Source organism: Chamaea fasciata, unplaced genomic scaffold (genome assembly GCF_029207755.1).
Source record: "Chamaea fasciata isolate MVZ Bird 193981 ecotype frontalis unplaced genomic scaffold, bChaFas1.0.hap1 SCAF_9, whole genome shotgun sequence".
Classification (NCBI taxonomy): Eukaryota; Metazoa; Chordata; class Aves; order Passeriformes; family Sylviidae; genus Chamaea; species Chamaea fasciata.
The window spans coordinates 19,872,886-19,885,762 of record NW_027094094.1 but is presented as its reverse complement, the minus strand read 5'-3'; the positions used below and the strand labels follow the sequence as shown (position 1 = coordinate 19,885,762).

Here is a 12,877-nt window from a genome sequence, read left to right as displayed (position 1 = left end):
AGTCAGATCTGCTGCCAGGGCCTGTTAAATGGGTTTTCAGAAAGGATCATATGTCGATGCTTATGAAGAAGAAGAGAGCACAAGTGTTGTGTCCTCTGTGTGTTATGTGGTAGGTTTGGTTGCACTCTCGCTTGCTCCATGTGTTCCCAGGTCTGAGCTGTGGGGAATAGTTGCACAAAGCCACAATAGGATTGAATTTCTGTTCTAGGAAGTTGGTGGAATCCATTGACTCATTTAGGTTTGCTTTTTTGCTTCTCTGCCAAGAAGAGTTTTCCAGTTCTGTCATCTTACTAATAATTCCTTTGGCCCTGGGAAAAGCCAGCTGCTCAGTGTGCAGCTATATAAGGCCATGCAGGTTGCCTGGCCCTCTGTGGCCACTCCCAACCTCTCCATGGCCAGTATGGTGCTTCCAGCCCTCGTGGGTGCATGCCAGCAGCTTTTCCTAACAACAGACATATTCAGAGTAATTTTGGCAAATCAAGATTGGCATTTGTTGTAATCTTACAACTCCTTTGGTGAGGCAATAACAGTTAACTCTGCAGGCTGGTGCAAGAACAGTGTGAGTCTGAGCAGTCAGGAGTGTCTTAGCCTTTGTAGCTGTCATGAACATGAGATACACAGAAGAAGCTCCAGATACACAGAAGAAGCAACGGAAGTTTAACTGAAATTGTCCTTTTGGTTTTAGTGGTTGTGTAAAGGGACACCTGAAATGCAAGAGGGCCATGCATGGAGAAATGCATTTGGGGCCTCTTGTCTCTAGGAAGTTGTGACTGTCATTGCTGTTTGAATTGACAGGAGGCTGTATGCAGCCTGAGTACAGTTTTGCTTGCCAAACTGAATATCTCCATTAATAGATGGTTGTTAAAACTGACTACTTGTGTTGAAAGCCAAGGGCCTGTAATTGACAGCTGTTGTAGCTAAAAGGCTCATTAAAAGGTACCTTCCTGGTAGTCTGAGAATTCTCATAGTTAGTTTCTAAACATTAGTAAAATGCCTGTTGAGAAAACTGGTGAGAGGGTTGTGAAAGATAAATTCTTTAGGACTTTCCTCATTTTTCAGCTCAAAGACTTTGTGCTGCACAAGAAACTTTTCCGTCTTTTGGGGTTTGTTTGCTACTTGGTATCTTAGTTGTGTCCATCCCAGTGTTTGAAATGAGATGTGAATGAATGTAGATGTGCCTTTCTTCTTTATGGAAATTACACAGTTCCTGGCACAAAGATTTAGACCCTCATTTTCCAGCTCTGAATTTTCCCTTGAAGCTATGGCCCAACTTTGCATGCAAAGCACTGATAGCAAAATCCAGGCTCTTGCAATGTTTATATTACATCATGTTCAAGCCAAGCTACTTGAAAAGTATTGTTTCATAAATACCTCTCCATATTCCTGCCTTGACTTGCATGTGGTTTCCTTCCTTCTTTTCCTACCAGTACCTCTGCATCCAAAGTAGCATCAGAGAAATTTCTTTCTAATCTTGAGTTTTGATTTCTGCCTGGATGAAACAGGAGATGCATGGCTCATTCACTGTCTCAGTAACTCCCTATCCTGTAGGAAGAAAATAACACGGAAATGTAAACTGCAAAAATGACGAAGTTCATATATACATGGGCCTACAGTTATTTTGCCTGACCCTCATTCTCAGGCTTGTTTGTGTCTTGTTTTTGTCTCCTGCACTGTTTGAGTGTTGCTCTCTGATGGAGTCTCATTTGAAAGAATATGCATTAGAAACCATATCATAAAATAAATATTCATCCCTTTGTCAGGAGCTTCTGAGATCCGATAAGGATGCCAAAGCCTCTGGCTTTCACCGGGCAGGGTGGGATTCCCCAGCAGGCTGTTGGACATCCAGCCCCTCCACCAGTGGAGGGGCAGGTCTGGCAGCCCTGCTAGCATGGCCATGCTCAGTGGCAGGGGTACAGCCTTGCTGAGGGGAGCAGGGAGGTGTTTTTTTGGTTGGGGGCCTTCTCCCTCAAATTTGGGGAACAAATCCTCCAGAAAGGCATCACCAGCGGCAGCCTGGTGTGAACTGAAGGTACTGTTACCAAGGCTGGGTTTAGCTGTCTACTCTGACACCTGTTCCCTCCTCCCCTATACCTAAGACACGAAAACACAAGGATAAGATACAAACATGGTGAGTCTAATCTGCCCTCCTGTCTGTGCCTGGTGCCCACACTTCCCAACACTGCTGAAAGTAACCCTGTGCCAGTAGTGGGACCTAAGGCGAACTTTTAGTTGGTATTTTTCATCCTCCTGCCACACTTCAGTAGAATTACAGGCATTGACACAAGAAGCAGAGCCAGGAAACCCTTCCCAAGAGCTGGGATCATCGTGGTCCTATCCAAGACTGACAGACCGTGGGCTCCAGAGGCAGTGCAGTGAGATGGGGCACATGCCTTGAAAGATCTGCTGGGTAGAGCTGGGGAGAGCAAAGCTATGCCCTTTTTGCCACTTCACTGGGGCGTAAATGGGCTGCTGGGAGTGGCGAGGGGTTCTTCTGCACCTGTTGTGAAGAGAAAGGGAAGCTTTATCTTCCCTGCCTTAGAGGGACAGGTGCATGGCCTATTTAACATTTCTGTTTGGATAACTTCTAGACTGGATTGAAAGTAAAGCTTGGAGTGACCTTGCTGCTTCCATATATATCCAATGACAGAGCAGAATGGTAGCAGTCTGGGGAATAAACTTGAACTATTTGCCTTGCTTACAAATAAAGGAGAAAAATCTGGTCAAACCCCCTGTGGGCTGCAGTAGTTGGCCATAATTGCCTCCCCTCCTCTGGAGACCTATATGCTGTGTCACCAGCACCTCAGACGCATTGAGGGGCAGTGGGATGAAATGAAGTGCCTGAGAGGAAGTTTCTGTTCTGTATTCATACACAGGCCTGCTCTAGGCTTAAATTTTTCAATGTGAATAAAGCCTTCTTATCCTTCTGAAAGCTCATAATAAACTGCTGTAAAAGAAAATAGTACCTCAAAAGTTCTTGGATCACTGCTGTGAGAACTGGCACAGGGATGCCTTATGCTAGAAATCAGCTGAAGTAATTAATGCTCTCTGAGCTGCTCTTTCATCTCCAGCCAATGTCCTTTTGCTTATAGCCTGGCTGGCTGGCTGTCTCATTTCCATATATTTTGCTATGTCCCCTGTTTTTCCAGAAGAGGTGAAACTTGGTCATACACTATCTCCAAACACTTTCAAGGAATATTGTCAGCTGGCTGCTCCACTATGTGCAGACAGTCTTCAGGTGTGGAAAGTACTGCCATCCTAGGAATGGGTGTGACTTTGTGAGGCTTGATAGCCATAATCTGGATGAAATTGCTGGTTCCTCAGGCACCTTAAAGCACGGGTTGCCAGAAGCAAGGAGAGAATGGTTGTTTTGTATTCACCTGAGGCATTCTGGACATCCAGTAACAGCAGCTGTTGTGACAAGATGATGATCAGATTGGGGTGGATCTGATACCATGCAGCTGTTACAGTCAGACTTGTCTGCGTGTGCCCCAGCTTGCCAGACAGCAGCATTTGAGTGGCTTGGGTTGTTAGGTATTAGCTGGGCTTGCAGGATGCAATAACCAAGAGTCAAAGGTCTACTGCACGTGAATATCCATAAAGGATATCAGGTATGATGTGTGTTTGTACTTTTCCTGTGAAAGGAGCAGACTTCATTCAGGTTTCTTCTGTGTAAAGTCCACAGTGCAACAAAGGGAATAGCAGGTCATTAAAACTCTTCCTCTTTCCTGAGTGAGAATGCTGCCTCCCGTCTGCTCCTCTGCCCTCTGGACGCAAATACTAAAATACTATTTAAGCAGTAAATGTCTGGGATGTGTATGTGCATCTCAGCTAAGTTTGGGCTGTTTAAAAAATATTGTGACTTTGGAGGGCATTTAGAGGAACAGTGTACACCAGATTGAATATATTGTGGGTAGCTTTAAACCCTGTTTTCTCCATCCTTGTCGGTTTTAGAAGCCTTTTCTTTTTCTAGTCCCTTCCTCCTTCTTTAACTGGAAAATCTCTTCCCAGTTATCCAGTTAATTCTCTGTGGAAGCATTCCTGTTTTGCTAACTAAGTACTTAAATTATAGCTAGTCCTTGACCCACAAATACCTAGGAAGTACATCTATTTGCAGTTCCAGTTTCCAGCAGCGGCTCCTGTCAACAGGACAGGACATGGTTTTCAGACCTCATCCTAAGAGTTTATCAGCCATCTGGTTGCTGCATGATGCAATGTTTAGCACTGAACCGCAGTTTTCATTCAACAATACTGCAGTCACTCATTCCCTACTATTAAAAAGTCTGGGAAAAGTGGCACTGTTTAATCCATCTGAGACTCTACCTGCTGTCTTTACTTCTGAGACATGTAGGTACCGTATCTTTCCCGCAATGTATTTCAAGCAAATCCAAGCACTCCACTTCTTCCTCACAGCTTGTTTGTCGTTATTTGGGACACAGCAAAATTCCACAATGATGATGGCAAGAGCAGTTGGTTTCAGTTGTAGATCTTGACTTGTGTTTCTGACTACTGTGAGTAATTGGGTCAGACCACAGACCAGCAAAGGTTATGTAGACTTTCTCTGTCACATTAGGTCGTCTCAGTTCTTAGTCCCATTGCAGGCTGAGATTTTTTTTTTTTTCATCATTCCCTAAAGCGTGTTTGTTCAACATGGATACCACTGAATAAATAAGAAAAAAAATCTGGAGACCCAAATGAGAAAATATTTCTAGCTTATCTCCAAGGCAGTCCAACCTCAAGAACAAAATGTCCTCTGTGTAGTGAATACAGACAAGAATCATTCCTTTTCCTGGCTACCCAGAAAAGCTGGAACACATAGCAATCTGAATTGTCCCACTTAATTAAGGGATCTGCATCTAAGGGATGTCTTCAGCTTCTGCTTTTGGGTAAACCCCAGCTTGACAGCCTGGGTGGGAGCCCATGCCTGATGTGTTGCCTGTGGAGTCACAAAGGGTAAGCTGGGACAGTCACTGCTGAGATCTTGTCTTGCTCCAAGGACCTCATTTATCTAAGCCACCTGCATTGTGTACCTAAAATGAGGCTGTTTAGATTCCTCCAGATGTGGATTGTGCTATGTATGAGAGGCTGCAGAAATGTTTGAGAAATTGGTGAACTTTGAGTCTTTTAATAACAATAATGGTGCTCACTGATGAAAGCAGATTAATTATTCAAAATTTGTGTGTTGCAGGACAGAGTCAAAAGTCTGGTCACCACTTGTAAGCGAGGAGGGAAAGACACATCCTTATAAGATGAATCTGGCCTCCGAGCCACAGGTAAGTTCTGGAATAACTGTCTGCTCTTGTTCCCTCTTACTCCTGTGAGAGAATTTCCAGGCCTGATCCTCCAAGGAGCTGAGCACATGCCACTCTGTTAATCATGTTGGGAGTAGCATCATGCCACATACCATCAAGAGATCATGTGGCCCTTGGAGGCCTTGAGACGCAGTCTCCCTCCCTCATGGTGAGAAGCCTGCTGCTGTGGAGAGCTAATTGGGTGCCATGCCAAAGGTAACCTGCTTGGGTCAGAGGTGTCTCCTGCTGTCTGCATGCTCACGCCTACCACGGGGCACAGAAGGCACTGTAGAGTTGTGGCTCAGTAAATCATTGCTACTGTGCTAAGCCAGTTGGTTTTCATAGACAGAAAAGACTTGAGGGGTGAGGAATATTATTCACTCAGTGTTTTCTCTTGGTTTGGTTTGGATTTTTTTTCTCTTACACAGTAAGCTCTTAGCAGTTTAGTTGTGGAGAAAGTGAAAGAGAAATACACCAGCATCTTACATTTTTATCTGTATGGCAGATCATGCAGCCTCTGTCTAGGAAGTTGGTGTTGTAACCTGTTGACAGCCTTGCTTCATTGGTCTGCTGCCTCTGTCAAGTAAATATAGTAATAACAGCAATTGTCACAAGGGTATCACCTGGGCTGGATTTAGAAGATTACACTGCAAAAAAATCTATAATTACTGCACTAAAATCAGTGGCATTCCTCTGGATTTTCGCTGGGGCAGTGACATGTCCCCAGTGGATTCTGGCCCAAGCACATATCCCATGTGAGTCTTTCTAGCAAAATAATTAGATTATAAAACTAGTTTGATTTTGCAATTAATTAAGCACTAACATGGCTGTTTCGGTTGGAAAGGACCTGAGACTAAAGCAGCACACGTGCAGCAGCACCCTGCCCAGACCTTGGCCTGGGATCTGTTGGTGTTCTCTTTCACATCAAGCTTCTCTTCGTTGCTTGGCCCAGGAGTTTGATGTGGCATTCTCCGGGTGTTTCATAACTCAGACAAGGCACAGTGTGAGACTGAGCAATTTGGACTTAGTTCGAGCTGGAGCCATGTGGTGACATCTGTCTGTGACACTGTTGAGCTGAGGTCTGGTCTTCTGCTGCCCAGGTTTTGGAAAGGCTCTGCTTGAGACTTGGGAGCTACCTGTTGCCAGAGGAGTGGGGCAGAGTCTGCACTGAGGCTTTGCTGCAAGGATGCAGAGAGCTGTCATTTAATTCAGCAGGAGACTCAATCCTAGAGACCAATTTCCCAATGCAGCCATTAGCAAGAATTTAGCTAAATGCCATAAAATTAAACATAAAGCACAACGCACGACCTAAGTGGGATTTTAAAGTAGCTCACTAATTCTAGTTAACTGCAGCAAGAAACCTGCTACTGCAACCCCCCTGTCACTCACTGCCCCACCACATTTTCCCCCCCAGTCCCAGCCTGGATAGATGGTCAGGATTTAGCAGAAATGCTGATGGTGGAAAACATCCCCTCCTAAACCCTAACCTCAGTCATAGTACCGGTTCTAGCTCTGGCCACTGGATAGATACCCTGATATTACTAGTTTGTAAGTGTAGTACAACTAAATTTATCGGTAGCAACCTGTAACTGACTTGAGCAGGAGAATTTGATGTACAACTGAGTGTGGAGAAATTCGTGTTACAGTTTATCTTTGAGCAGTGACCATTGCCTTAATCTTGCACTAACAATTAATGGTTGTGTGAAAATTAGGCTTTGACCCTTTTGAAGGCTGATGCTAGAAGAGTTGTTTCCTGATGTGAAAGGAGCATTTAAACTCGCAGTAGTCTTGCCTTTTCTTGTTCCCTTCCTTTAAATTAAAGCAGATGAAATTATTTGCAGTTGTGTATGTGAGTGGGGCTTGCTGCTGTTCAGAGCACTGGGCTTAACTTTAAAAGGCTTCGCTTGCTGCATACTCAAACAGGAATTCTGCAGTGTGAGGGGAGATGCTTCATGTCTCCAAACCACAAGCTCCTATTTACTCTGAAGGCATAGCAGTGCCTGAACATCCTAATCTGCTGTGCCAAAGTGTCGGGAATACCATCAAGTTACAAGGTTGTGGCGTTTTTGGTGGATTGTTTGGGAATTTTTCCCCATTTCCTTTTTCAGTAGCTGACTACAGCACAGCAAATAAGTTTTGTAGTGAGGTCTTTCTGCTTGGAGCATGAAATCAGAAGAGCATGCTGATTCCTGCCAGAGCATGTGGCAGGTGTTGGCCAAGTTGCTCTGGGGCTGTGTCTTTGCAGCATCATCAGGGGTTTTGGCCAGTCCTGCTGCCAATCAGCAGTAGCAGAGTGCTGAAAATGCTATGTGTATGTATACCAGGATGGCAAACTGCTATGGATTTTACCACAAAGTTGCTGATGTCATTTTTCCGGCAGGACTGGTTGAAGCTTTGAGTAGAGCTGAATCTTCGAAGGCAAAGCTGAGCTGTTCAGGTTTTTTAAACTTGCTGGCCAGTGAAAACAGTATGTTTGCTTTTCTTGGCAACAGTCTAGCGCAGAACACTTACTTATTCACTTACCAAAGAAAATAGGACATGCTGAGTCCGAGTAGTTTGTTTAAGTCCTGGTCCAGGGTCCTCTGACAATGGTTCTCATTGGCTTTGCACATAGTCCTTTAAATGCAGATATAAAATCATACATGTGAATAGCCTTACTTCAGGCTCAAAAAAAATTCTTCAAAATCTTTGCTGTAGAAATTGACTTATTCAGATATATTACCATCTTTCTTAGAATTAGTTTATTAGATGTTTCTTCTCCTACCTTTGGTATCTCAGGAATCTTTCACACTTGTCCACCTTCTTTTTGTCTTCCTTTTTTACTGAGGTAGCTGCTACATCTTTGCAAAAAATCTTGCAAAATAACTTAATTTTCAGTTTGTCTCAGGAACCAGTGCTCAAGAGCTTGTCTATGACTAGCTGCATATTTTAAGATCCCTGCTTATGCATTTTTTACCCCATTTGAAATGGACTGTTTGTTTGCTGCTGTAATCCTTTTGGAGGCTGATATTCAGTGACATGCTACATCATGCCTGTGGAAATGTTTTCCCTTACTTGGAATGTGTGTTCAAGATACTTTTATTTGCCTTTGGAAAATAGAAAGGCATTCTACAACCTCCTATGCATTCCCCAAAGTCCTGAGTCCAAAGACTGACTTCATTGTCTAAGCTGATCTTTGCCCATGAAAGAGCTACAGTTTTGTTATTATTTCCTTGCCATTATCCTTATCATTCTAAATTAATTTAAACTGAGGCAAGAGTGATGACAAAATTGCATTTCATCAAAAGGTGCAGCAGCTTGTCGGTGTTGATGGCTCAGCAGCTGACCTAGCTTTGTTTTGGTGCCCATGGAAACATTAGAGGAAGGAAATGACAGTCTTCTTAGCATATTTACTCAGTTAGTTCACTTGCACTAATAACCCAGATCTTAAGGCTGATTGCTCAGTGGCATTTTCCCATCAAGATCTTTTCCTCACAACAGTGGGAAAGACTAAAATAACATGTCTGCCTCTCCCTTCTGCTTAATGTCTCTTGAGAAAAGTGGTCACAGCCAGAGAGAACAAGTTACTTGGTGACTAAGGAACTTTTAATGCTTATGATACTGACCGGAGACCGGCATAACTTCAAGTCAGCTGTGCCCTCTGGTGATCTTGGGCCAGGCAATAAGATGTGTACCCAAGGGGCTGTATTGCCTCTTGGTAAAATAAACAATGAAACTCTGTATCCTCTGACTGTGCCAGGTCTTGTCAGACCTGGGGTCTGTTTTGGTTTTTTGTTTGTTTGGGTATTTTTGTTTTGTTTTGGGTTTTTTTTTAATAAGACACAGATGCCAGTGGGGTCCAGGTCTCTTTTTTTGCTGAGTGAGCTAATGTAGAGAAAGAGCTAAGAGTCCAGCTTCACGGGCAGTCAGTACCCAGACTGTCTCCAAAACCTTGTCCGGCTCCCTGAAGGCTATATATCCCCTTTGCAGTAAGGCACAAGTATTCACATCAGACCTTGAGAATGTCAGTGAAAACTTTTGGTTTGAGATGGATAGTTCAGCTCTTCTTAATCACAAAAAGTAAGGGCTTTCAAGCATAAGGATTTTTTTTTTTTTAATAGAAATAGCCTTCAGACAGAGGTTAGCAGCTGGAGGAGTTCTGAGGGCAAATCAGGGTATTTTTAGGATGAAACAGACTGCCACTTCTGTCTTCCCAAAGCTTCTTAAAAGTGTCTGTCCTATACTCATCCTTATTCTTGCAGAGTGATGTCATTGTTTCCATCTTGTGTATTTTATTTCCTTGGATACGAAGCAGGCGGGGGCTATAGAAACTGGGTGTGTGGCTGGCTTGCCCTTTGATAAGGCTGTGCATGTGTGGGTAATGCATGAAGCAATAGGTATATAAAGTAACAACACTGAGACTGGGAACTGCGCTGGCATATCGCGACCTGCTGCTTTTGGTTAAAAGGCGTTACTGCATGGGTGTGGAATGTGTCCGGGACATGGAGGGAGAGGATGTGGGAAGCTAGTCTTGTTGTTTTACCCCCCTACAATAACAAACCCCCAAACCCTTCCTAATTTTTAATCAGATTTCAAAGCATTGCAGAAGGTCTTTCCATAGCTGAAAAACCCCAAACAATAACAGAGGGAGACGTGAAAGTAAAGGCATTTCTTTAATACTTGTGATCACAGCTGATGAAACATAGCATGGGGTAGAGTTTGCCATGAAGATGTCCTCTCCTGAGCTGTTGCTGCGTGTTTGGCACAAGCAGCCTCCCCCCAGACACGCCAGCCAGTCACGAATATTGCCTTTACTCCCTGGGTGGCTTTGCAAGGGCAAGGATGGAGCTGGGGCTTTGCCTGCTGTTCTCTGCTCTGCTTCACTGTCCGCAGGACTAGAGTGCTCTCACTCTCTGAGGTTTGGTCAGGGGCCCGTTTTCTTAGAGCTGAGTAAACATTGGTACTGAGAAATGTTTCATCTTGTTTCCTTTTGGCGTGACTCTGGAGGTGTGCAATCCAGCATCGCCTGCCCTGAGCGTCTGGGCTCTGGGATGCAAAAACATCCCACGTTTCTGAGGCCCTGTGAGGCAGCAAGTTTTGCTGGCTCACTTGGCTGCCTTTGCAGCCTTTTGCTTTTCCCTGCAACTGCAGTGTCTGGTACTGATTTTTTTTTTTAATTTTTCTTTTAAATTTTTTTTTTTTCTTCGTTTGTGACATGAGGTCAGAGTGAATCCCCTGACTCTAAAACCTGGCCAGTCTGTAAATCTCTACTGCACACCTGAAACTAGTTTTTGACCTCAAGCAGCCCCTTGCTCCATGTTTGACCTCTCTTTCCTCCAGAGACTGCAGAGGTAGCCTGGGAAGGGGCAGGCAGGGCAGTGAGGGTGCTGTAGGTGTGGTGGCAGCAGGGCATTAGCCAGCACCTGTGAGGGCCTAACCCACCTGAATTCCTTCAGGCCGTGCTGTGCGGAGAGGAAAACCCCACTTAAGGGGAGAGGCCGTTTGACCTCTCACATCTTGGTTTAGTTTATTTAGTGAGTACAGAAAGCCTCCAGATTCTTCCTGTTTCTGGTGGTGCTGAGGTCAGTACAGGCCTTGCACAGGATGGCCTTGGCCACGTCACTGCAGGGTGGAAGGGACCCAAGAGCCCACCCTCACCCCAGTCTGCTCCCAGCCTACTCAAGGGCACGAGGCCATGGAGGTGTCCAGATGGCTTTATGCCACTGGTGTGTAGGATGAGTCCCAGCTCAGCTGATAGAGGTGGCTCATCCTGGGCTGTCTGTCTGTCTGTCTGCTTCACTGACCATTGGGAACTTCACTGGAGTTGCATGCCCCCATTCCCAACGGTGGAAATGGGACCAGTGGTGGAAGTGTTGGTGAGGAGGAAGCAGATGCCCACGCCACAAGCCACTGGCTGACCCCAGGCACAGCAGTGACAGCTGATGTAGCTGTGGGGATTTCACAGCCTGGACGTCAGCATCGCTGAGGATGGCCTCAAATGAGAGGGAGGAAGGGGCCATTGTTTTCCCTGATAATTCCCCATGACGCAGCCTGCAGCTGGTGCAGTAGGAAATGCTGATCTGCTTCCTGCCCTGGCACAGGGATGTTTTCCCCATCCTCACAGCCTGGCACCTTTGCTGGCAGCTCTGTGCTGGGTGGGCTGCAGTGGTGGCAGTGGGACCCCCTTAGCACCCAGCTGGAATGGCTGCGTTGCAGCGCCTGCCGCACACAGCTGTGTCCCATCTGCCCCTGGAGAGGGCTACTGCCACTAACAGCCAGCACCCAGAAAACTCATCTGGCAGAAGATGTGCATGTCTGACCTGAAGCTAGGGTCCTACAAACATTGTTTGTCCATAGGATTGAAAAAGAGGGGTTTTTTCTGTGAGATGGGGACATTTGCAGTGGGAGCACGTGAGGTTGTTCTCCAAAGCCACTTGGAGCTTGTTCTTACAGAGGGGATAGTTTCAGATAGGGAGGGGGCTGTTGAAGGAATCGTTTCAATTTCAAAGTGAAGCGAGAGTTCAGAAGCAGCTGGCAGAGAAGTCTGTGCAGTTGCTAATCTAGTTTAGCTTGGTGTAGTCACTCTGCTGGGCCCTCTGGAAACATAACCCCTGCAGAGGAAGAAGGGGAAGCAAGGCTGATGTCTGTGCAGGCAAGCAATTTTACTATCATGGTGTCAGTTTATAGTGGTAAAATAATGCTCTTGAATATCCTACCTGGTAGCTTGGGAGCTTCCATACCCCTGCTTCAGACCAAAATAACCACTGCTGGTACCCCTGCTCACTGTGACAGGGCTGGTGCAAGGGGACCAAGATAGTGCCACAGCTTGCAGGGAGAGTGAGGCAAGTGCCACCAGTTCTGCCTGCAGGTGCCAGCAGAAGGTGTTTCTGAAGAGATCTAACGTTAATCACACTCCTCTGTGCTACTCTCAAAGAAAGAGCAGGTCATGTCCTGACTGGATAAGATCACATCCTTTTAGATGGCTGCCAGTTCTTCCTCTGCAAGCAGGCCATTGCTTACTGCTCTTGCAGTCTGCTCCAGCCAGGGATGCTGTTTAATGCTAATTGCCCCCTTTCCCTTGTGTTGGTCCTGGGATTGCCACAGCCTCAGAGATGCTGCAAACCCATGGCATCTCAAATGCATGAACCAGGTGCTTTCCCCACACATATACCCTGTGTAGCTGGGTTTTTGCACTAATGTTTTCCACTTGCCTGCTGGTGGACAGGTTTTTGGAAGTGTCATTTATCTGATTTTCTTTCCAGTATTAAGTGAGAGACTGTCAAATAAACATGATTCCAGGAGCTGGGGCTTTAACAAAACTGCTGCATAACACAGGCCCTAGGTTGGCAGTTCTGGAAAATCCCTAGATAAATATATTTGACAGTAAGAACACATTATCTTTTGATCTTGGGATCATGAAGGCACTTGTTCTTTGCAAATTCCCTCCACAGCTCGAGCAGAAAGAGCAGCATGGTGTAACAGGAAGTGCTGGAGAATTTGGGTTATCCAAATGCCCTTTATAATGCTACTGCTCTTGTAATACTTGTCTGTAGACTCTTGGGTTATTCACCTCCTGTGCTGTTCTCCAGATGGGATTTTTTTAATCTTCA

At 45.3% G+C, this 12,877-nt stretch overlaps 1 protein-coding gene across 7 annotated transcripts in view; it reads left to right on the top strand.

Moving 5' to 3' along the window:
- PDLIM1 (PDZ and LIM domain 1) overlaps positions 1–12,877 on the top strand; it is a 44,034-nt gene that overhangs the window by 16,803 nt on the left and 14,354 nt on the right. For all 7 annotated transcript variants that reach the window (XR_010722286.1, XM_066191353.1, XM_066191359.1 and 4 more), the window contains exon 3: positions 5,186–5,270. Coding sequence is in view for 6 of the 7 variants with exons in the window: in XM_066191353.1 (XP_066047450.1) it covers positions 5,186–5,270 (85 nt within the window). In the remaining variant the exon portion in view is untranslated. The remainder of the gene's footprint in view (positions 1–5,185; positions 5,271–12,877) is intronic.